The 22,015-nt window shown below is 34.5% G+C and overlaps 2 protein-coding genes and 1 non-coding gene across 5 annotated transcripts; 1 reads left to right on the top strand and 2 right to left on the bottom strand.

Annotated features, from left to right (window-relative positions):
* Positions 1 to 1,008: 1,008 nt before the first annotated feature.
* Positions 1,009 to 1,090, bottom strand: TRNAS-UGA (transfer RNA serine (anticodon UGA)). The gene has a single exon. It is a non-coding gene; the product is annotated as a tRNA-Ser (tRNA).
* Positions 1,091 to 7,754: 6,664 nt separating this feature from the next.
* On the bottom strand, positions 7,755 to 11,098 carry LOC149394881 (putative E3 ubiquitin-protein ligase RF298). 2 transcript variants are annotated; one of them, XM_089616038.1, is made up of 3 exons: positions 10,797 to 11,098; positions 8,852 to 10,309; positions 7,755 to 8,570 (listed from the first exon to the last, which is right to left on the bottom strand). In XM_089616038.1, the coding sequence occupies exons 2-3, from the start codon at positions 10,298 to 10,300 to the stop codon at positions 8,055 to 8,057; spliced, it is 1,965 nt and encodes a 654-aa protein (XP_089472164.1). In that variant the 5' UTR covers positions 10,301 to 10,309; positions 10,797 to 11,098; the 3' UTR covers positions 7,755 to 8,054. The 2 variants fall into 2 exon arrangements, with proteins under 2 accessions (XP_089472164.1, XP_089472165.1); XM_089616039.1 differs by having other exon boundaries at positions 10,869 to 11,098.
* A 6,273-nt stretch (positions 11,099 to 17,371) lies between these two features.
* On the top strand, positions 17,372 to 19,851 carry MBD4 (methyl-CPG-binding domain 4). 2 transcript variants are annotated; one of them, XM_089614038.1, is made up of 2 exons: positions 17,372 to 17,562; positions 19,152 to 19,851. In XM_089614038.1, exons 1-2 carry the CDS (start codon positions 17,485 to 17,487, stop codon positions 19,644 to 19,646), a joined length of 573 nt encoding a protein of 190 aa, XP_089470164.1. In that variant the 5' UTR covers positions 17,372 to 17,484; the 3' UTR covers positions 19,647 to 19,851. The 2 variants fall into 2 exon arrangements, with proteins under 2 accessions (XP_089470164.1, XP_089470163.1); XM_089614037.1 differs by having other exon boundaries at positions 17,378 to 17,562; positions 19,149 to 19,851.
* The last annotated feature ends 2,164 nt before the right edge of the window (positions 19,852 to 22,015 follow it).

Raw genomic sequence — 22,015 nt, 5'->3', positions numbered from 1 at the left:
AGGACAATTTTATCGAAAATATCCTCATTTCTCAAAAAAAAAAAAAAACATTATATATACTAACAAGTAAAATCAATATAATAAATTATATAAATTCGCCATCAACTTCTACAAGAGTAATAATTTGCACCGTGATCGTTGAAATTTCAAACATTCACTTTAACATTTCTTCTAATATAGCAAAAAAAAAATGGTCATAAAATTCCCTCGTGTGAGCCACATGAATGCCTCCACCGGCGGGTTCCAAAAGCCACATTGACCATTATCAACTTTTATGCTCCCTTTGTCACAAAATATACTCTTTTAATAACTAGATTTTTTACATAAAAATCCCATCTGTCTACAATATACTCTTTTAATAACTAAATAGACCATTTTAACGATATTAAGATATGCGAGACTCTTTGGTTTATATGTTGGTAAGAAATTTATCCATAGGTAACTGGGTTATATCTATTAATAAGCGGTTTATACATTTGTCTGCCTGCCGATAATAGTTGTGTGTTATTTTTCATTCATATTGAAATAAAACTAATTATTGAACATCGAAGTACTTCAGAAGAAAAAAAATTATATGATCAATTTGAAACAATTGTGATATCTCTTTTTATTTGAGAGCGTGAGTTCAATTTTGTCTTCGATATTGAAGCTCAATTATTTCCTTTGTATTTTTGTGTTTAAATTTTCAATGTAATCTTTTGCAACCAAATGAGGTGAAAAGAAAAAAAAATACGGAGAAAATTATAAACATAATTGTTTTTAATGGTAAAATAACGGTTGTTTTAAATTTTTTACAATTTTTTTTATAGATGAAATTTAACTCAATAATTTTTAAAAAAAAATAATTATAAAAATCAAGAAAAAACTTTAAAAAAAATATTATTGTCATAATAAAAACTTTAAATATGTTATTTCCGTAATAAATTATACTACGGAGGCAATTTCCAATTGGGATTAGCGTGAGACTCTTTGGCTTCGATATAAAAATTAAAAAAAAATACACATGAACGTCGACAGCAGGGTTCGAACCTGCGCGGGCGAAGCCCAACAGATTTCAAGTCTGTCTCCTTAACCACTCGGACATATCGACTTCTGTGTATATTTAAGAAATAATTTTTATTAAAACATTTTAATCCGAATAATTTCAAATTGGTTAGGTAACTAGTTAATTTGGGAAAAAAAAGGGAGTTCAAATTTGTACATGTACCTCAGACTCAAGTGCACAGTTCACTATAAAGTGAAAACTGTATATTATGCTAAAATGTTTTACCAAGATGACTATTTCAACATATCTCTTAAAAAATTACAATTTTTATTTAAGGAATACATAGAGAGGAAGCTCAAAATTTAAACTTGGATACGTGTACTACATATGAAGATTGCTTGATCAAAGAAATCAACAACTTTTAGTTATTATGATAAAGAAATTAAATTGATGTTTAGCAAATTGTCAAAGTTTTGTTTACCGTGGATTGAAAATAGATGCATGATAGACTTTCAACAAATTTTCGATGAAATAGCTTTCGATGCAGTTTTCGTAATTGAAATTCAAATTTCATATTTTAAATCGGTATTTCTATATTTTAAGTGAACATGATTTATTATAGTAAACAAAAAATATATTTTTTAAGTTAATAATCTCTACTTTATTATAAAAGAGCGTAGACCTAGTAGTGAGATAACGCCACGTATTAAATTATATATAATATTTTAATCATTGGATCTCATCTTTATTAATGTCAACGTAAACGGTGTTAAATATCGTGAATATCGCGCGGTTTCCGCAATCCACAGGACCACAACAGAGGTTCGAGTATATTCCGCAAATATTTTCACTTTGCACAAATTTCAAAAATAGCGCAAAAATTATGCAAATACCGCAAATATAGCAAAAAATTCAACAAATACCGCAATATTTTATCAAATTCCATGTATACCACATTTTTGTTTTTCGCAAATTTTGCGAATACCGCATATTTATTTATATTAACTTATTTATTTATATAATATCTTGCGGTAAACTTTCGACACTTACCGCGGTATAAGTAAGCGAAAAACCAGTAAAATTGAAGTCACGGTACGGTAGTAGTAACCGATAAGTTAATCATTGACTTAAACATCTTATTGCATGTAAGTTTATAAAAATGGAACCCATTCTCTCTCTCTCTCTCTCTCTCTCTCTCTCTCTCTCTCTCTCTCTCTCTCTCAACAGCGGGATCCACGATCATCTCCTTCACGTATAGTGATTTTATGCACAAGGGTGGAGCCACTACAGGCGAGCGGGCCAAATGTTCTTCATGAACTTTTGAAAATTACACTTTTATCTTAAAGTTATCAATTTCTATATTTTTAACTTAAATTTAATTGATTTTTTTTATATTTTCCCCCCATGACTTGAATTCCGAGCTCCATCAGTGAATATGTACATGATAAATTGAATAAATTAGAGTTAAACTACAAACACAAAATTAGAGATAAAATTATAGAAAATCAATAATAAATATACCTATACAAAAAAAAGAAATACTACAAGTTAAACTAGTTAATATTTTGTTTGGCATCCAAAAAATATTAAAGGAAAATACACACACTACCTAATACAGCCTCAATTTTATTTTATTTTGTTTCCTTTTGGCCAATACTATTGCAATTTGTGCAATTCGGCAAAACAAATTCTTACCGAGTTGTTCAAGCTGGAGCGTCATCAAGTTGTTCAAGCAACTTAAGGTCAGGGCAGCTACGTGTTTTCCTCACGCGGAATCAAGTAACTAACTGCTTTAGTTAGTTACCCGATTTACTTGAAATCATAATCTCAGATTTGGTGAATCCGATTTATTTGACTTTCCGCATAGGATTCAGAACCAAACAATATATATATCCCACCTAGGGTTTTTATGAGGTGGTTGTTGTTTGGTTCTTCGATTGTTTGGCATATACATGGCGCCATAGTTCTTTGCTTGTCTCTCTAATTGTTCAAAGATCTTCATCGACAACATGCTTAGAACAACTCACAGCTTTCGTACCGTCGCACTAAGTGGGAGATCGTGTGTTGCCTTGATGTGCTATTGATATTCGGGAGAAGATTGGAAAAAGCTTAGAGAGGGAATCTATAAATCCGAGGGGAGCTTGGATCCATATCCATTGGAGATAACTAAAGGAAAGAGGTGTTTGCAAATGGGAGCTTTGTCAAACTTAATATTCCTATGACCTTAGTTGATTGATTATAATGGATTACTTTTACCCGGACGTCTCAATCCTCATGGGTAGGTTGTTTATACCGAACAAGGTTACCAATTGTCTTGTATTCTTTATTGCTTTCTATTTAATTGTTTATCATCTTGATTAATCTGCTTAAAAAAAAATCAGTTGTTCAATAAGTTTGTCAACCTAAAACTTGAACAACTATCTTAACCACGTTAGGTAATTTCATTAACTAAAGAATAAATTTAATTTACTCTTTAGTTAATTTACTGCGGGTCTGGTGGGTTATTTTTAAGGGCAGCGCAAAAAACCATGTGAAGACGTAAACCGAACCGGACCACTAATTTTTGGACCAACGGTCCGTTTTAAACGGTTTAAAATTTCACTGTTTCGGTTTGTTCTTTTATACGGTCCGATCTAAAATTTTTAAAATGCGGTCTAGACCGGACCAGACCAGTTAGTATTTTTTTTAAAATAATAAAAAAGTCTAAAACGGTCTAAAAATGGATCAAATTGGCTATTATTTTAGAAAAGTATAAATAAAAATAGCTCAAAATAAAACGGTCTAAAACGGTCAAAATGGTCTAAAACAGTTTGAAACGATCTAAAGCGGACTGGACCGTTTTAACCGGTTGGCCGGTCCGGTCTGATTTTTTTTCTCTTATTTGACATGATCTGGTTTAAATTTTTTTTTAAACAACCATTTAGACCGGTGTGATTTGAGTTTTGGACCGGACCGGACAATCCACACCCCTAACCTCTTTTTTTTTTTAATAAAATGGAGACTATTTTTTATTAAAAGTAGAGTGAGTTATTGGGTTACTATCTTAATTGACCCGTATTTATCATTATATTTTAACTTCAAGGAAGGTAATGCCTTTTGTCAAATTGAACGTGACTTTTTGGCTTTTAGAAGCCATTTTTGTCGCTTTTTAAGGCCTTTTTTTTTATTAGTTGTGAGAGTATATAAGATATGTTTAAATCCTAAATAAAAATTGATTGTTTATAATGTTCTAATAATTTATTTGTTTTACATTCTACGCTGTTATCTTTACCTAATAATTTCACATTGTTATGCTTAAAACTCAATTGTTTAGTTCAATTTTAGAATTTGAAAATTATTTACGTGCACTCACGGGTGTGACCATGTAATTTAAAAATTTAACTATTATACGAGTATACAAAAACCCAGCTACATTAAATGTGGAAACCCAACTACATTAAATTTCACCCAATGCTTAAATATGCACTTACATGACTCTTTTAAAATACATGTTATCATTTTAAACAAATTCTCAATTTTATAGGTTTGCTCCTTCATTATTTATAACTAAGATTCTCCTTCTTAGCTTCCCATGTGGGACATACATTTGTTAGCCTCTCTGAATATTTTTCTATTGAACTTAATCTAAGGGAGAGAATGTAATTGTACGAAAGAAAAAAAAAATATCAACACAAACGGAAAAGTGAGACTAATTAATATACACATAGAAAATAAACATGTGTGTGAGAGAGAGAGAGAGGGAGCGCTACTCTACTTTTGTTGCCGCAGGTTTCATTATGATTAAAATTGGGAGTCTGTGTACAACCCTCTCATACGCTCTATAAAAAAAATGACACCTAAAATATTGTCATATATGATACAAGCATTAAATTTTAAATATTAGTTTAGGGTTTAAAGTTTATTAATACTATTAAAACGCTTTGCGCAACAATTTGGACATGTTTACAATGCTGTTATAATGCTTTTGCGAAGCTATAGCCTATAAAGACGCTTGACGATAGGAATATAACAACAGAAATATGACACTATTATAACGTTATAACTATTTTGAACATCTTGATGTTACTATGCTAATGTTTTAACAACATTCTCACCATGACGATCAGACTTTTCATATTGTCTTACTTATTTTACTTTTAAATTTTAGAAAATTCTATCGAAAATTTAGAAGATTTTTTTTTAAAAAACATCGTATAAAAAACGAACCGAAATTTTAAAAATTTAAAAAGAAACAAAACATAAAAGAAATATGAAGATTGCATTTTAAACGTTTCATGAGAATTATTTAACAAAAATTGAAAATACGAAGTACCAAATTAAAACCAAACATAATAGCAAAATAATAAAATATAATCTATAATATAAATCTCAACGGAATTATAAAACTATTTGAAACTTCATAACTTTAAAATAATTGATAATAAAAACCTTAAAATTATTTCTTAATGACTCGTAGCGGAAGACTTATCTCGTGAATGGCAACCACAAGTCAACCCTCTCGATATTGACGCCGCTAATTCACTCTGCTCAGCTCCTTATAAGTTGTTTACCTACAACACAGACGTAGTTTTTTTCCTTTGAAGAATGAGATTACGCGCACCGAGAATAATATAAAGCTCACAAATTAATAAGAGTAATACAATACATGATCGAGTTAATTATATTTTCAAACTATAACGTGACTTAAGCTTTCTCTTCTAAATTTTTTTTAGATCGGGGTATCCCTAGGGTACTCGTACATAGTTCAGTGTACACTTTGGAAACAAGCTACGAGGATGCGACCTCTCATAGTTTCGTTCCATCTTTTAAACTTATAACATTTGAGAAAAAAAAATTCTCACTAGAACCTCGCCCCGAGAAATTTCCCCATTTGGGCCTTGACCCGGAAAACTTCTCCTTAATACATCTCGAAGCGGTACAACTCCATTGCTTATCTTCTTTTCACTTTGTTATATTAGTTACATGCATTAATGACATATTACATAAACATACATGACAACATAACTAGAAATAAGAATATGTTATAAATATTCTAATTTATAACATATCATAACATATCACGTCATTAACTCTACATATCGTAACATATCATTCATAACCTATCAAACCATACCACATCTTAACATATCACACATATCCAAACAATCACACACTAACACTTCCAAAACACATAACTAATTAATTCAGATCACGTACTCATTGTATTTTTATTTTTGAACTAATCTGGGTTGGAGTGAGATTATTCTCACCTTGACAATTCGAGAGTAATTAAAGCTCTTTTGTCCAAGACAGAATTGGAAGCTCTTTTTTTACTCGAAACTTAATCGGGATAAAAGACTATCCGGGATCAGTTAAGAAAAATATTCAAGACCTGGTTTAGGTTATGAAAATGTACAGAAACGACACTCAACGTGAAATTACTAAACTACTCTTGGCTATAAGAGTTTCGAAAAAAAAAAAAAAAAACTCAAAAAAAACTTCTCTTAAAATTTCAGTAAATAAAAAAATTATTTTGATCATTTTTTGTAAAGGCATCATGACCAAAAACATTGTTAGACCATTTATTAAAAATAAAACAACTATAAAATTTGACTTTAAAACTTGTGTCAAAAACTGGTCAACGCATCGTTTTCAAAACACCTGACATGTAAAGTTGGTATATTGAAACCAAGATCAAATTATATATATATTTCAAATGAAGACACATAATACTAAACACTGGAAAAAGAAATTCGAATTAAAATAATTAACGAACTATTCAAACTAAAGGTTTCAAATTCTGTTTTGAAATTAGGCCAAAATCGTTAAACAGGTCTGCACACTTATTTGAAAATAATCATAAAATATTATCGATTTGATAAAAATATAATTCGATTTCACATTTAGACAGAAGACATGTAAAGTGGCTCTCGCAAAAATAATCGACGCAAAATAATAATTTTTGAATCCACAATAAGCATTTTAAGAAACGATTTTGATTGCATACGAACCAAAAAACATTTTAAATTTATTGCTCATAAAAATGATGGAGAAAACCATAAAATTCTATATAATCTAAAGAGGGTACACGATTTTACCAAGATTAGGATGAAGAGAAACGGCTTCTTAAAAGCTTTAGACTCTGAAAAGGATAGATCTTGGTGGCTAGGGTTTATTTTTGTGGGAGAAGAAATATAGAAAGTATGGAATAAGGAGAAATTAAGCGTGGAGAAGGAAATGAAAAAGCAATGCAATTGACATTAGAATATTAGTAAGTGTTAACTAACGCTTGAAACTTCCTTATAGAACCGACATCAATTCCTTATAAAATCATTATTTTAGTGTTAACGAGTTCGGGTCAACTTATCTAGACCTGGACTTGCTAAAATCTTAATAGGTCTTACTTTTTTTTTTTTGCTCGGAGGGTCCTACCCATTTACTTGATAAGTACGGGTAGTACCCAGCCAATTAAACCGGGTAACGGGCTGGATCCGTTAATACCGAGTTACAGGTAAAATTGTCAATCTAGTTCCGGAATAGTTCAAAATAATTTATAACTTAACATCTGCTCAAATTCCCAGAAAAAAAAAAATCAAATAAAACAATAAAACAAATCACAGAATAATATGAACAGAATCATTTTTCCCCATTCCGTCGCTCGCTGTTAATCAGAACAAAAGTTTCCTATTCCGCTTTTGAAGCTTGTGGAACGGAATTTTCCGTTCTCAGGTTCACTAATCACTCACAAAGGAACATACCATTTGAATGTAACTCCTTAAAAAGAAATGAAAAGTAACCCACTGATTAAGAAAATTAAATTTTTTTCCCAGAATTAGCACAGGCAAGTTTCATATGCACAGTAAAGTACCCTTCAGAAAACAAAACTTTACATTTACCCCTTTGATTTCTCTATGATCAATTATTCTCTTTCCCTCTATTTCTTTAACCTCACTACTCACTAACCAACCGCATTGCCAATTGTCCATTAACAAAACATAAACCCCTGCTAGGCAGAAAAACAACACCAGAAAAACAAAAAAACTTTAAAAATCCAACCAAATTATACCCTTTTCTTTTAATCTCAAGAAAGCTACGAATCAGCGAAACGCACGTTGATGCGCCTCTGAATCGGAGTCCTACAAGAAGGGCAATCCTTGAGTCCTCGATTCGCGTGAAGGCCGTTGCACTTCTCGCACAGAACCTGGTGAGAGCAAGGAACGAAAACGACCTTAATCTCCTCCGAGAGACACATGACACACTCGCGGTCCTGTCTCACGCTCTTGATCCCGAACCGCTCCTCGAAGTTTCGGATCCCCGTCATGTTCACGAAGCTCTTCTTCTCGACCGTGCGTTTCCCAAAGCTCTCCGAGGAGCCCTTTTTCAGCGCGGCGAGTCTCGAGGAGTTTGACCGCGAAACCTCCTCGGATAACCTGGCCTCGAGTTCTCTGATCTCTTTCAAGCTCTTCTGTTTCGCTGATCTCGCCTTGCTCTCGAGACGGTCCTCGTCAGCTTTGGCCCGGGCTTCGAGCTTCTCTCTTTCTTTATTCATCGAATTGACTTGTGTGAGGATTTTTCCTGTTTCGTTCTTCTCGCCTTCCAATCTAGCCTGCAGCGTTCGAGACATATATGAGCAGAAATATCAGTCATTTATGTCTTCTTTGTAGCACTTACAAATGTCAAACTTTTCTTAGTTGTTGAATTCAGAGCCAAAAAAAAAAAATACTCTCAAGTGGGTTCGAGTGTGTTGAATAGTTGTTTTTGATAAGCTCAAACAAAGGGTAGGTTATCTTATGGAAAATTATTTGAATTTAAACCAATGTCTAACTGTATTCGTGCACAAACCACTGATACATAATTATACATCATACAAGCCTGAAAGAAATATACCTCCAATCTGAGATGATCATTCTTCGCCTTGCTTAAATCCCGCTGCAGCGCCGTAAGCTGTTTCTTCTCTGCATCGAGATCCTTCTGCAGCGACCCGATCTTCCCGTCCCACGTCTGAATCTCTTTACGCGCCTTTTGCTCTCTCTCCAACGCCGCTTCGTGATCCTCAGCGAATTCCTCGGCTTTTCCTTTGGCTATTATCAGCGCCCTCCTCAGCAACGAATTCTGATCCTCCAGCGAGCGGATAATCTCCTTCCCTTTATCGGCCAACGACTGAATCCCCTCGACCCCGTTCTCCATGATAGCGATCCTCTTCGTGTCGTCTTCTTTCAGAAACGTCTTCGAGGCTTCGGTCACTTGTCGCATCGTCTTCAGCTCGGGCTTGATCTTCCCGAGCTTCCGAGCCGCCTGCATAATCTTCTGGTTCGCCCACTCGGTCCATCCCCGAAGCTCCTTCCGAAGCTCTTGAAGCCGCGGAGCGAGCTTCAAGATCAGCTCGTCCTTCTCGTCCCGAGGGAGGTATTTCCCCGAGGACTTGTCGTACGGAATCGCCTTACAGTACTCGAGAACCCCCTCGGAAAGCTCCGGCGACGTCTTCGAATCGGGCTTCGCCGGATTCTTCGAAGACCCGGCCTTGAGCTTGTTCTCGACCGCGATCCCGTGCTTCGACCCGTGTCCCCGGCAAGTCTTCCCGGCCAGCTGATACGTGCTCGCCCACCTCGCGATCTCTCTCTTCGAGTGTCCCTTCCGACCGAGCCCCGCGCTCGTCCCCGGCCCCGAACCCTGACACCGAACCCTCGGGTTTCCCGCGGAACCGCCCAAGAAGCTGTCGAGATTCTTCAGCATCGAGCCCAAGTTCAAGTCTTCCCCGTCGGGTCCTCGGGGCTTGGCTTGCTTGAGAAACTCCCCGAACGCCGCCGAGTCGGCCGCGCTTCCCTGAGCGTGGGCTCTCAGCTGAGAGATCAACAACTCAGCATAGTTATCAGACGACGAAGAGAAAGACAACGACCCGCCCGGCTTCGACGAGTCCTCTTCGAGCCGACACGCCTGCAAAACGTTCATGTCGCTTATCAGAAGCCACCACATTGCTTCCCCGGCCGAGAGGAACGGCCTGACTTCCCTGAGGACTCCGGTCATCTCGAGGAGAGTGTACTCGGCCAAGCTCGGAAGGCCATCGAAAGTCTCCTCGAACGTCGAGGCCGCTTTTTTATTGGTCTTGGCCGTGAGGCCGTCGAGAGTGTCGCTCACAATGGTCGTGACCGGGTTCTTCGAGCCGATGTAAAGGCCTCTCCGCAAGATCGCCTTTTGAGCGCATTCCTCTTTGTATCCCCACTCTGTGATCTCCACGATCGCGCTCTGGAAAATCAGCCGAAGATTCTCCACAAGAAGCGATTCGAGATGCTTCGCCATCGGCTCGTCCCATCCGGAACCTTCTTCACTTCCTTCCATTCTCCAACACTGAAAGTGAAACCCACAGAGCAGTTTTCTTTAAATAAATAGATATTTTTTTAAAAAATCCCCAAATATAAAGGCTGAACCAGTCACATACTTCAATTTTGTTCGTAGTCCACGCATAAAAAAAAAAAAAAAAAAAAAACTTCTTATTTTATCACATTCAAACCAGTCTTATATGAGTATAAAACATCTAATAAAACCGAAAATCATTCGAAATAAATAAAAAAACAATAAGAACAAATACATGGCTAACGAACTGGATTAGAATCAGACCTAGTCAGAAATGGAACTTTATTTACAAACAGGTCTCTCACTGAGCGAAAAACTCAAGCAGCCAAACAAGTTCGAGAAGACTAGCATTACAGAATATCGCTAATAAATAACTAAAAAAAAATTCGCGAATAATTAAAAATAAAAATAAAAACTCGCTATAATCAGCTGAAACGAGAACGAACCAGCATTGAAAAGAAAATGACGGGAAAAAAATTACCAAATATCAAAGCCGCGAAAGAAGAAGATTCTTTGGTGAGGGTTTTCAGTCAGAAGCAATACTATTATTCACCTCAAAGTAAAGAATATTCAAATATGACGTTTCAGAGTCTCAGTGTTCTTTGCCAAAGATCACCATTGAAGCTGAATATAAACCTCCATAAATCTCTCTCTCTCTCTTTTCTTTTCTTTTCTTTTCTTTTTCCTTTTTTTTTGTTATAATTTATTTATTTATTATTATTCTAATGGTGAGAAATATAAGAGGCAAGAAGCGGGATTAGCTTCGGCTTTTTTTCTCTACTCTCCTTCGAATCACTTCATCGCGCGCGCGTATTGTATATAGTCTTATTGGGCCTTATTAGGCCCAATAAAGCCCAGCCCTTTAGACTTTAATTACTGATTTAATTTAATTTTGGGACTATCTTTATTTTGGATTTGAAAATTTTCCTTTTGTTCTTAGGAAATTAAGAAAATATCCTATTGAAGATCCAAAAAAAAAAATGAATACACCGAAAAGATAAAAAGATAAGAATGGCTGAGTATAAGAAATTTAAGAGATTTAACTCGAATAATTTTACTTAAAACATAAAATTTACTAATTTAAGTGAATTTTCGGACTATCTTTATTTTAAGAGATTCAAAACAAATGAATATACCGAAAAGATAAAAAGATAAGAATGGCCGAGTATTATAAATTAAAAGATAAAAAATTACTAATTTAATTGAATTTTGGGACTATCTTTATCTTGGCTCTGAAGATTTTCCTTTTGTTCTTAGGATATTAAGAAAATATCATGTTGAAGATTCAAAGTAAATGAATACACCGAAAAGATAAAAAGATAAGAATGGCCGAGTATTAGAAATTTAAGAGATTTAACTCGAATAATTATACTTAAAAGATAAAAATTACTAATTTAATTGAATTTTGGGACTATCTTTATTTTGGCTTTGAAAATTTTCCTTTTGTTCTTAGAATATTAAGAAAATATCCTATTGAAGATTTAAAAGCAAATGAATACACCGAAAAGATAAAAAGATAAGAATGACCGAGTATAATAAATTTAAAAGATTTAACTCAAATAATTATACTTAAAAAGATAAAATGGTAAGAATGACGGAGTTTCTAGAAATTCAAATGAATGTATCGACAGGTAAGGATGAACGAGTTTAAGGTATTACCGTTACTATAATCAAGAAACAATACCATTCATGCATATCGTTTTTTTTTTTTTTTTGCATTTTCAATAATATTAAAACTACATGGAAAGAAATTACAAATTTAATGGTTCCTTTGTTAAGAGATTAGAAACGTCTAGTTGCTAGGCCAATATACAAGGAAACTACTCGATACCACGCATCCATCTCCGCATAAGTGTTGTAGTAAATTATAATGCAATGTTCGCATGATGCTACTCGTAATCATGGTCCCAATTTCTGTACTAAGTCACGATTCCATCGTTATTAGACAATCTAAACTTTTTTTTATAATTAGTGCCAATTTAATCACACTTTTATAGTTTAAATTATTTCTAACTTTACACTTAAACCTCGTGCTGATTATATAAAAGATGGGATATGATTTTGATTAAGTAAATAAAAGTGAATGAACAAATTCTCGCTAATGTCATGACCCGTTATGTTGGCCACAACCCTTTTGACATTTTAAGGCCATATGTTTCAAAAATACAATCAATTTTGAATTCTCTTTTCTAAAGCGTTTTATGGCCGTATACACTATGTTTATATAAAATACTCAAAATATATCGCTATCTTTTGAAAGTCTTTTTGCATGTAACGCCAATATGTACAACCTTCATCCAGGCCCGGCCCATCCGCAAGGGAACTAAAGCAACAGCTTTAGGCCCACTCTCAAAAGGCCCACAAAAAAATAAATTTCCTTTTATATATAAAAAAATAAAATAAAAAAACATTCAATTAGTACAATGTGTACTTTAAATCTAGCAGTGAAAAAAATTGAAAAGTCTTTTAAAAGTTGGAATCCGGGTCCACCTGCTGCCACACATAATTAATTCCCCATTCCCATCAATTAAAAGGCTATAAGCCCATATACACCACTCAATTAATAAATAGGGATCCCTAATAAATAAGTATTGTATAAGCCCAATTCCTTGACATCCCGCTTTATACACGTACAAGACGTATATGAACTAATATATGAAAAAACATGTATGTTCATCTTCTATTTTGAAGTCTGAAGACTTTGAACCAACGCTCAACATTTGCTTTAGCCCCATTCTTCGTAATTTAGGAAGTGAGAGTGAGGTAGAAAAAGATGAAGAAATCCTAAAAGAAAAAGAAGAAATTGAAATGGAAATAGAAGTAATCTAAATTAATATTTTTTGATCAATCTAAATGAAAAAACATAGTGACAATTGTGTGTGAAAAAAAGTGTGTAAAAAAAAGACCTATTTTATATTTTCGCTTTAGGCCTCCGATAGTGTTAAGCCGGCCCTGCCTTCATCTTCATGTTATCATTGTTTTGCTATAATTATCTATTATGATTTATGATTTCATACAATACAAACTACTTAGTGAGTGATAACTAGTAAACATATAAACTATCAATGTGCGTAGCTATTACAATACAACAACATCAATCAATACCAATTTATTATACAACAAACACAATTATATCATATAGATATGACGATATCATTTCTCAAACTAGTTAAGGGTATGAATTAAAGTCACTATAATCATGATCTCTCCGTCAAGCGTATTCAATTCACATTACATGTTAGAATTATAATGTTTATAGAATATTATACTATACAGTTATTATTTTATTTATCAGTTTATTTGGTACTACAAGCATCATAGCAATTCTTATTTTTTAATAATACGTGGACACAACTTTCACCAATGCCCACAAATAATATAAACAACAACGCAACTACACCATATGTTCATTTAAATCGAGGGTGGACTCGTTCAAGAAGTTTAGATCGATAAATTTGTGCAACTTTAGTTTCAAGGTGATCACGAATCATTACTTCTCGGATTCGGAGATTCATCAAGCAAATGAACTCACCCTTCCAATCAGCTCTCATCCCCGGTCATTGGATTAGAGAGAACACTATCCTTGCTCGGGAAGTAATTGACACTATGGAAAAGAAGAAAGGGAGAGGTCGTACTTTAGGTATAAAGATTGACATGAGCAAGGTTTATGATGAAATGGAATTGAGTTTTATTCTCAAGGTACTTAAATGTTTCGGTTTCTTCGAAAACATGACAGAGTTAATCAAAGAGTGTGTATGCTCGGCCTAAAGTGCGATTCTCCTCAATATATCCTCTCTTGGCACTCTTAAATTCGGTCGGGGCCTTCGTCAAGGTGACCCACTCTTGCATTTTCTCTTCATTATTGCCTCCGAAGTTTATTAGCCACCTTTGGATGAGAGAGAATGGGAGATGGGAATTCCATTGAACTAGAATCAAGACAGGAGTGCCAATAATCTCCTACCTCATGTTTGCTGATGACACAATACTATTTTGTCGTGCGAATATTAACGAGGTCAAGGTAATTTGGAAGTATATCATGAAATATCAAGGGTGGTCCGGGAAAAATTTAAATATCCTTAAATTCGGTCTCATTTTTTCTAATGATTGTGTGAAACATGTGAACAATAGATTGAAGGAGTTCATCCGCATGACGTGCTATCCCGACATGACCTATTTATGAAATCCTATTAATATTGAGAGAAGTCGTGTTGCTAGCCTATCCTTCCTCAAGAAGAAAACTCATGACCGATTTGAAGGATGGATTGCCAAAATGATTTCGATGACTGGGAGGACCACGCTGGTTAAGTCGGTCATTCAAAGCATTCCCACTTAATTATGCTATGTCCGCCTTTATGAATCCCAAGACCATTTGTAAGTCGATTGACAAGGCTACAATGAAATTTTGTTGGAATGGTCAAGGGGGCCAATGCAAATATTTCGCCCTTAAAAAGTAGGATAAACTTTGTCAACCTCTTAAGAATGAGAGGGTTGGGTTTCCAGAGAGCCGAGAAGATGAACGTTGCCCTTTTCTCAAAGATAGGGTGGCATATGGTGGCTAGAACGGATAAGAATAAGTGGGTGCAATTGATCAATGCGAAATATTGTACGAACCAAGATTTCTTTGAGTATGATCACGAGAAGAATAATTTGGTGGTTTGGCATGAAATTCTTTCTACGCGGGACTTCATCAAAATCTATTCTTTCTTTTGGATTGAAACGGGAAAAATGTGAGAATATTCGGGGATAAGTAGATTAATTCAAATACTAATATCCTTAACCTGAATCCAAAATAACATTCGAATCCGAGTCTGTAATTTGTTCCATGAGAGTTGTAGACAGTGGGATACAAACTGAGTGGAGAACTGTGCGGGCTGAAGAACAGGTGGAAGATCTTTGGGATTTGGATTGGTGCAGTGAAGACTCTTTGGCTTGCTGAAAGGTTGGGAATCAAATGAATGGGGCTGATAGTCACATCGAATAGGATATCATCAAATCTATTCTCCGGGACAATGGGTATTACAACAAAGTTGGGGGTAATCCTTATGAACTCATAATTAGAGCCTCTACTATCTTTGAAAACTTTGGGCTTGGAGAAATTTGAATGTTTTCCAAGTCGGAGGGAACTGCGATCAAAGTCGGAGCAGAATTAGAGTGAGAGTGATTGAGCAAGTTCAAATCAGGATTAAAGAGGAGAAGATCTCTGAGATGTCGCGTGCCAAGGACAATGTTGCGAACGTCACTCCGATCATATAGGATTTATGGAGAATTAAGGTGGACGTGAACTTCACATAGATAAACAGGCTGCTGGTATCGTGGCTTATGTCATAGATGTCAACTTCATATGGGCTTTGCGTAGCCCAATCAAAGCGCACTCGACGTTAAAAGCAGAGTTCAACACAGTTATGCTTGGCATCATGACAGCCAAGTTCATGAGTGTTAGGAGATTTATTGTGGTATGCGACAATTAGCAGGTTATGTTGCGTTTGGCGAACAAAATCAAGTGTCCTAGTTAGAAATGCACATCTATGTTTGATCATATTTTAGCTAGGGCCAATATGTATACTGAGGTAGAGTTATCTGGCGACCAAGGGCTGAGAATAGTACAACTCACAAACTGTGACAATGACTGAACTGTTCAAATTGTTATGGATTTTATAAAAACAAGGAGTCTCTGACCTTTGTTCGGGATAATTTTAAGCCGATTTTAGGCTATAGCAATAGGGCACTCTTTCCTCACCCGAGGTGCCTGTTAAAGGGTCGGGGAGGTTTTGACGAGGCCCTCAAAATTTTCAATATATAAACAACACAACATCTAGTTATATACATATCACACGAGTTCCTCATGAGATTTGAACAACAATATTAGTAATTTGAAAGATTTTGACAAAAATCAACCAAAAGTATAATTGGGGCAAATTTATAAGTGGATCCAAAAATATAATTACAACTAATCTATAATTAGTGGGTCACATTGTGAAATATCTATATTACTTTTAAATTTTTTTCTCACCTGTTTCTTTTTTCCTATCTCTCTCTCTCACCGACACCGCCGTTGTTCCTTGCGAGTCCAGGCCATCGTTGAGCCCGAGTACGTTGGTTTCCTCATAGATGACATTGACATGATTCTCATGCTTTAATATGAAATCATTGGTCATGGATTAACTCTGGGGTCTCCGAGACCCCGTCGACGGAACCCAAAGAAACCATGTTCATCGGGGATAAACATGCACCCATCGAGGGTTGGATTGTCGTGGTGGGTCAGACTGTTTGACCCACCTCTAACTACACATGTCGTCGAATTTGTGCAAGGACCTCAAGCTCCGTCTCCATCGACCTCTGCAAGCCAAATCTTCAATGCCTTCCTCAAATAAAAAAAAAAGTTTCATATAGCAATATTATTAGTTGTAATAGTAATTGTGTTTAGAATATCATCATGCACTCTTGCAATAGTGATTATATTTTTGTAGGACGCACATTGTCATGGATTATAATTATGGATTAGCCATAAAGACAAACTCAATTTCCAATTCTTTCCATAAAAAAAAAAATCAAAACATGATTCCATAAATTGTTTTGTAGTTAGTAAACTTTGAATTTGAATTTTCTTTGAATTGTATTATGACTTTGATATTTATTTATGTTTGGATGGCAATAAGATTGTTGATTGGATGGCATTAAGATTGTTTTGTAGTTAGTAAACTTTGAATTTTAATTTTCTTTTAATTGTATTATGACTTTGATATTTATTTATGTTTGGATAGCATTAGGATTGTCGATTGCTTAATTCTTTTTAATACGAGTGGGCTATTCGACTCGATACTCGTAAGTGTTAACCGGGTAAACAGATAACGGATCTTTTACTTTCCTGCATGTTTATCCCGAAATATATATCCGTTATTCCGTCCACTCCAAAAATTAGGTAAACGGTTTCAAATACCGGGTCTATTTTCTAATCGGGTCCGGTACCAGAACCAGTGTGGACCCGACCAATTCTGTACCCGTTGTCATTCCTAATTTTAATGAACTATATAGCTAATTTACCCTTTATAATAACATAAACAGTAATAAATAGGTAGTAGCTCCACCGTCGTTGAATACATTCCACGAGCGGCTTGTTTGATGCGTTTTGTTCTCCTTTTGGAAAGAAACAACCACTGAAAAAAAAAATTATGAAGAACGAGGAAACTCCCACCGAAGTACCAAGCGTAGTGGACACAAGCCAAGATTCAGTAGTTTCTCCGTTAAAGGTATCAACAAAAACTTGGATCTTGTTCGATTTTCGCAGCTTTTTTTTTATTTTTTTTTTATTTTTTATCAGATCTTTCACCGGTTGTTAGAGAAAGAGAAGAATTACAACAAAAAAAACGTTGGTATTTAAGTTCTTTTAAAAGAACAAACTGAAGATTTTTTTTTTTGGGATAATAGAAACCAGGTCTGGTTAGGTTTTTTTTTTGGTAATTTTTGTTCTTTTGAATCAATTTCGTCATAGCTCTCGAAGCTGATTGGGGCTTTTTAGCGGCGATTTCGTGTTTCTAAAATGGAGTTGATCGATGATCGATATGACGATTATCATGCGGTGTTCATACAGTTGCTTCAAATTTTTAGAAAAAATCTCTGAGTAATGTATATCTTTATTACCAATTTGTGTTAGAAACAGTTTGATCTGATAGCAACTTTACTTCTTTTTTTTTTTTTTTTTTTTTTAAATGTATATAATAATATATACATGTCGAATACACAATCCCTTACTTTGAGTTTTATTTACCCATTCTCAATTGATGTTTATAACAATTACAGGCGTTCTTAGTTTCTGTTGACAGTCCTATTCTAGTCTCTATTTCTTACTTTACCCAGAAGTTGAAAATAAATCTTAAATAAATGAGCTACTGCTTAAGCTTGCTTATATACACACAGCTCGGTGTTATTGAAATGTGGAGTTTTTAGTATTATGGATCTAAGGAAAACAGACACACAAATCGGGTTTTTTAGCTTAAAAACTGTAACATAAACACGTTTCAAGAGTGGGTTTCACGAAGTCGTTTTGGGCCGATCCGAAAGACTCATGGTGTGCGAACCGAAGTGTGATATTTTCAGGACTTAGTCGTTTCACACAGACTTGTTGTATTTAGAGTTTTTCAATTCCTTCTTGCTGCCGATTTCTCCTGAATTTCGAGACTATCTATCACAATTAGTACTGATCTTTAATATTGTAATTTTTTTTCCCTGTCAAGGGTTTTCCGCGTCAAAAATCGATTTTCTATTATCTCGTGCTTTATTTTATTTTTTTTAGCTGTTGATCGCATAACCTCAATAAATAAAAAAAACTTAACATCTGTGTCTATTATTCACTCCGACGTAGTAGACAGAAAAGAATGGTTAGTTCATGATTGCTGCTTTTCCGGGTTATGGATGGTATTATTCCACCTTAGAAGTAAAAAATCAAGTTTAAGTGTAGAGTTTTGAGTTTTTATGAATACAAATGAATAAATTATTAATTTAATCCTATTTTAGATTAGAGTTTTGAGTATAGTCACAGAGTGATTTATTTCATCTTCTGTCGATAAGTGGTATAAGCTGTGAGAGATTGGTTCACCTTCTCGAATTGTGAACCGAGTCCATCAATAGTTTGTGAACTGTACCAGTTATGTCGGGCACAAAGTGGCTCGACCCTCTAAACGCAGAGAGTTCAAGCGTAAAAGTTTTGACTTTTTTTATTTTTTTATTTTTTATTATTTTAAGGGGAAGAACCGTAACACGAGTTCTTCACAAGTTCATTATTATGTTTCCGTTAGACCCGGGAGGGTAATTTAGTAATTTGTTTTTATTGTGTCAGAAGCGGACGAGACAGGCGGCGGAGAGTTCGATCGACGTGTACGCGGTCCAGTGCGGAGACTGCCACAAATGGAGGGTCGTGGAGACCCAAGAGGAGTTCGAGGAGATTCGGAGCAAGATCATCGAAGACCCGTTCGTTTGCTCCCGAAAAGCGGGGACCACGTGCGAAGACGCGGCCGACATAGACTACGACTCGACTCGGACTTGGGTCATCGACCGGCCCAATCTCCCGAAACCCCCGAAGGGCTTCAAGAGGAGCTTGATCCTCCGAAAGGACTACTCGAAGATGGACGTTTATTACATAACCCCACAGGGAAAGAAGCTCAGGACCCGGAACGAGGTCGCCGCGTTCGTCAAGGCCAATCCCGAGTACGCTGACGTGTCGCCCGCGAGCTTCTACTTCGCGACCCCGAAGATCATGGAGAACACGATCCCCCAGAACCTTGCCAAGGGCTCGCCGGCCTCGTCTGGCCTCAAAAAGTCGAGTCGGAATTCCTGACTATTATACGAAATGATGTCATACTTGAGAAGTAGGTTTGTGGCTGTAAGTGTTTTGTTTAGGGACTGGTAAAAGAGTGTTTGGTGTTTTTCTTTTTTTAATATATATTGAAAGAGCTATTTGTTGGACTTCATATTGCTCTAGTATTTGAAGTTGAACCACCAGAACTCTGACGGAAATATCTATAATTAACTTGTCCATGATTCGTTTGTTTGGTCAGCCCACTTTGTTTGATATGATGTAGACTGGGATGGAAATAAACGGAGGGAAACTGGGGTGGAAAATAGTAACAAATAATTAATAAATAAATAAAAATAAGAACACGTTACTTTGGGGCACAACTTTCGCTTGGAGAAATTTTTAAAGATTGAAAAAAAAATTCAAGATATCCCTAAATTTCATATTTCCATCCTAAGTAAACTTGGCAATCTGAATCAAGGATTTAAATGTCGTTTTCGTTGCCGTTTCGAGTCTCTTGATTTACGGAAAATCGTCATGTCGATGAAAAACCGAACGGAAAAATTGTGGAAAAAGGCAAGTGAAATGTCGTTTTCAAATTCCGTTTTCGATGGAAAACCGACGTGCCAACGGAAAACCGAACGGAAATAATGTGGCATAATATATTAAAAATATATATATATATATATATCTATATATATATATATAAATATATCTTCAATTTTAAATTTGTAAAATATATGATACTTAATATATGTATGATTTTATTTTAAAAGTTTATGACAATGTATATATTATATCTTTAAAAGTTTAATTATATGTATGTCTAATATATTTATTTTTTGACACAATGTATGTGAAATCCAGAAAATTAGATGCAAAAAAAAAAAAAATAGTTATGGAATTTTTTTATTTTTTTATTTTTTTTTTATTTTTATGCTTTCATTGGAAGGTTTTAGATAATATGGAGTAATTTCTTCAAAAAAAAAAAAAAAATGCAATATAGATATACGTTAAAATTATACGTATTGAATATATATATATATATATATATATATATATATATATACACATAAAAGAAACATTATTTGTTTCTAGTGAAAACATCCTCTATAATATATATATATATATATATATATATATATATATATATATATCAGATAAAGTATATACATAATCATCTGGTGTTGTTGGCGTGATATATGATACCGATTTTGTTTTGGTTTTGTTTTGTTGCCGATTTGAGCTTTTTCTTTTTAGCAAAATAATATATAATATAGGTGAATTTTTTTTCATCACGTTCAAACTCCTTATAAATAGATTAGGTTTAGGGTTAGAAAGGGTTTACGCTCCCAGTCTCTCTCCCTCTTCTTCTCTCTACTGCTCTCTCTATCTCTATCCCTCCTTCTTTTCCAAAATAAAAATAAAAACCCTAATAATCAAATAGTCACCTTAATCTCTAGGTTTTGGGTTCAAGAAGTGTTAGTGAGTTTTTCCAATCTCTTTTAAGGTATTTTTCTTCGTGCTCAGTTCATACTATCCCTTTATATATATTTTTTTATGCTTTTATTTCGTTTTTCATAAGAAAAATTAGGTTTAATATTTTCCTATTTAGAAATCAGCTTTAAGCAGTGTCAAAATTGCACGTTTTAAAATAGCTACAAATGGTTTTTTAATCTAATTTTTTTACAGAATATAATTTCACATGTTATTTAATTGTGGTTTAAATTTCAGAATTTTTCGAGTTATCATTATTATTTTATGAATTAATTACGATCAGTGCGCAAACTAGTTTTTACCCTGATCTTTTTACAACAAAACGTCTTGTTTATATATCTACAAAATTTTTTTTGACCTAATTTTTATACACGGCCTAGTTCTATATGTTTATGGTTTTTACTCCAAATTTTAGAATTTTTGGATTCCCACAGAATATATTAGGAATAAAATCCAAACGATGCGTAGAATCGTTCCAAAACAGTTTTTGTTTTTAAAAAGACTAAATATTGCTTTCTTATACTTTTTTTTTAAAAAAAAATAATCTGAGCATATTTTGTACATGCCTCTGAAGTATGAAGTGTTCCAAATATTATTTCTCTCTCACCGTAATTTTTATAGATTTATTTTTCAAAAAAATATTTTATCGACCCCGAGGGTATTTTTGTAATTTTACACCTTCAGCCGAAATTTTGAAATTTCCAGAGACTAAGTCATGTATTAAATCCTTTTCTTACCTGATAAGTAATAGTCAACATTTTCCGTTTAGGTTCCGAGTCAGTAAGAGCATCTTTTTCCTTCGACGGTCTTCGATCGTAATTCCGATATCCAGGTGAGAATAATCTCACTGCAACACGGATTGGTTCAAAAATATACTAAGTACTATGTGATATGAAATATTTATGTATTGTGTG

Source organism: Urtica dioica, chromosome 5, assembly GCF_054948205.1.
Source record: "Urtica dioica subsp. dioica isolate 48M chromosome 5, U.dioica_male_clone48M_v1_H2, whole genome shotgun sequence".
Lineage (NCBI taxonomy): Eukaryota > Viridiplantae > Streptophyta > Magnoliopsida > Rosales > Urticaceae > Urtica > Urtica dioica.
Note: the sequence above shows the minus strand (reverse complement) of the source record. Positions and strands in the feature narration are given on the sequence as shown.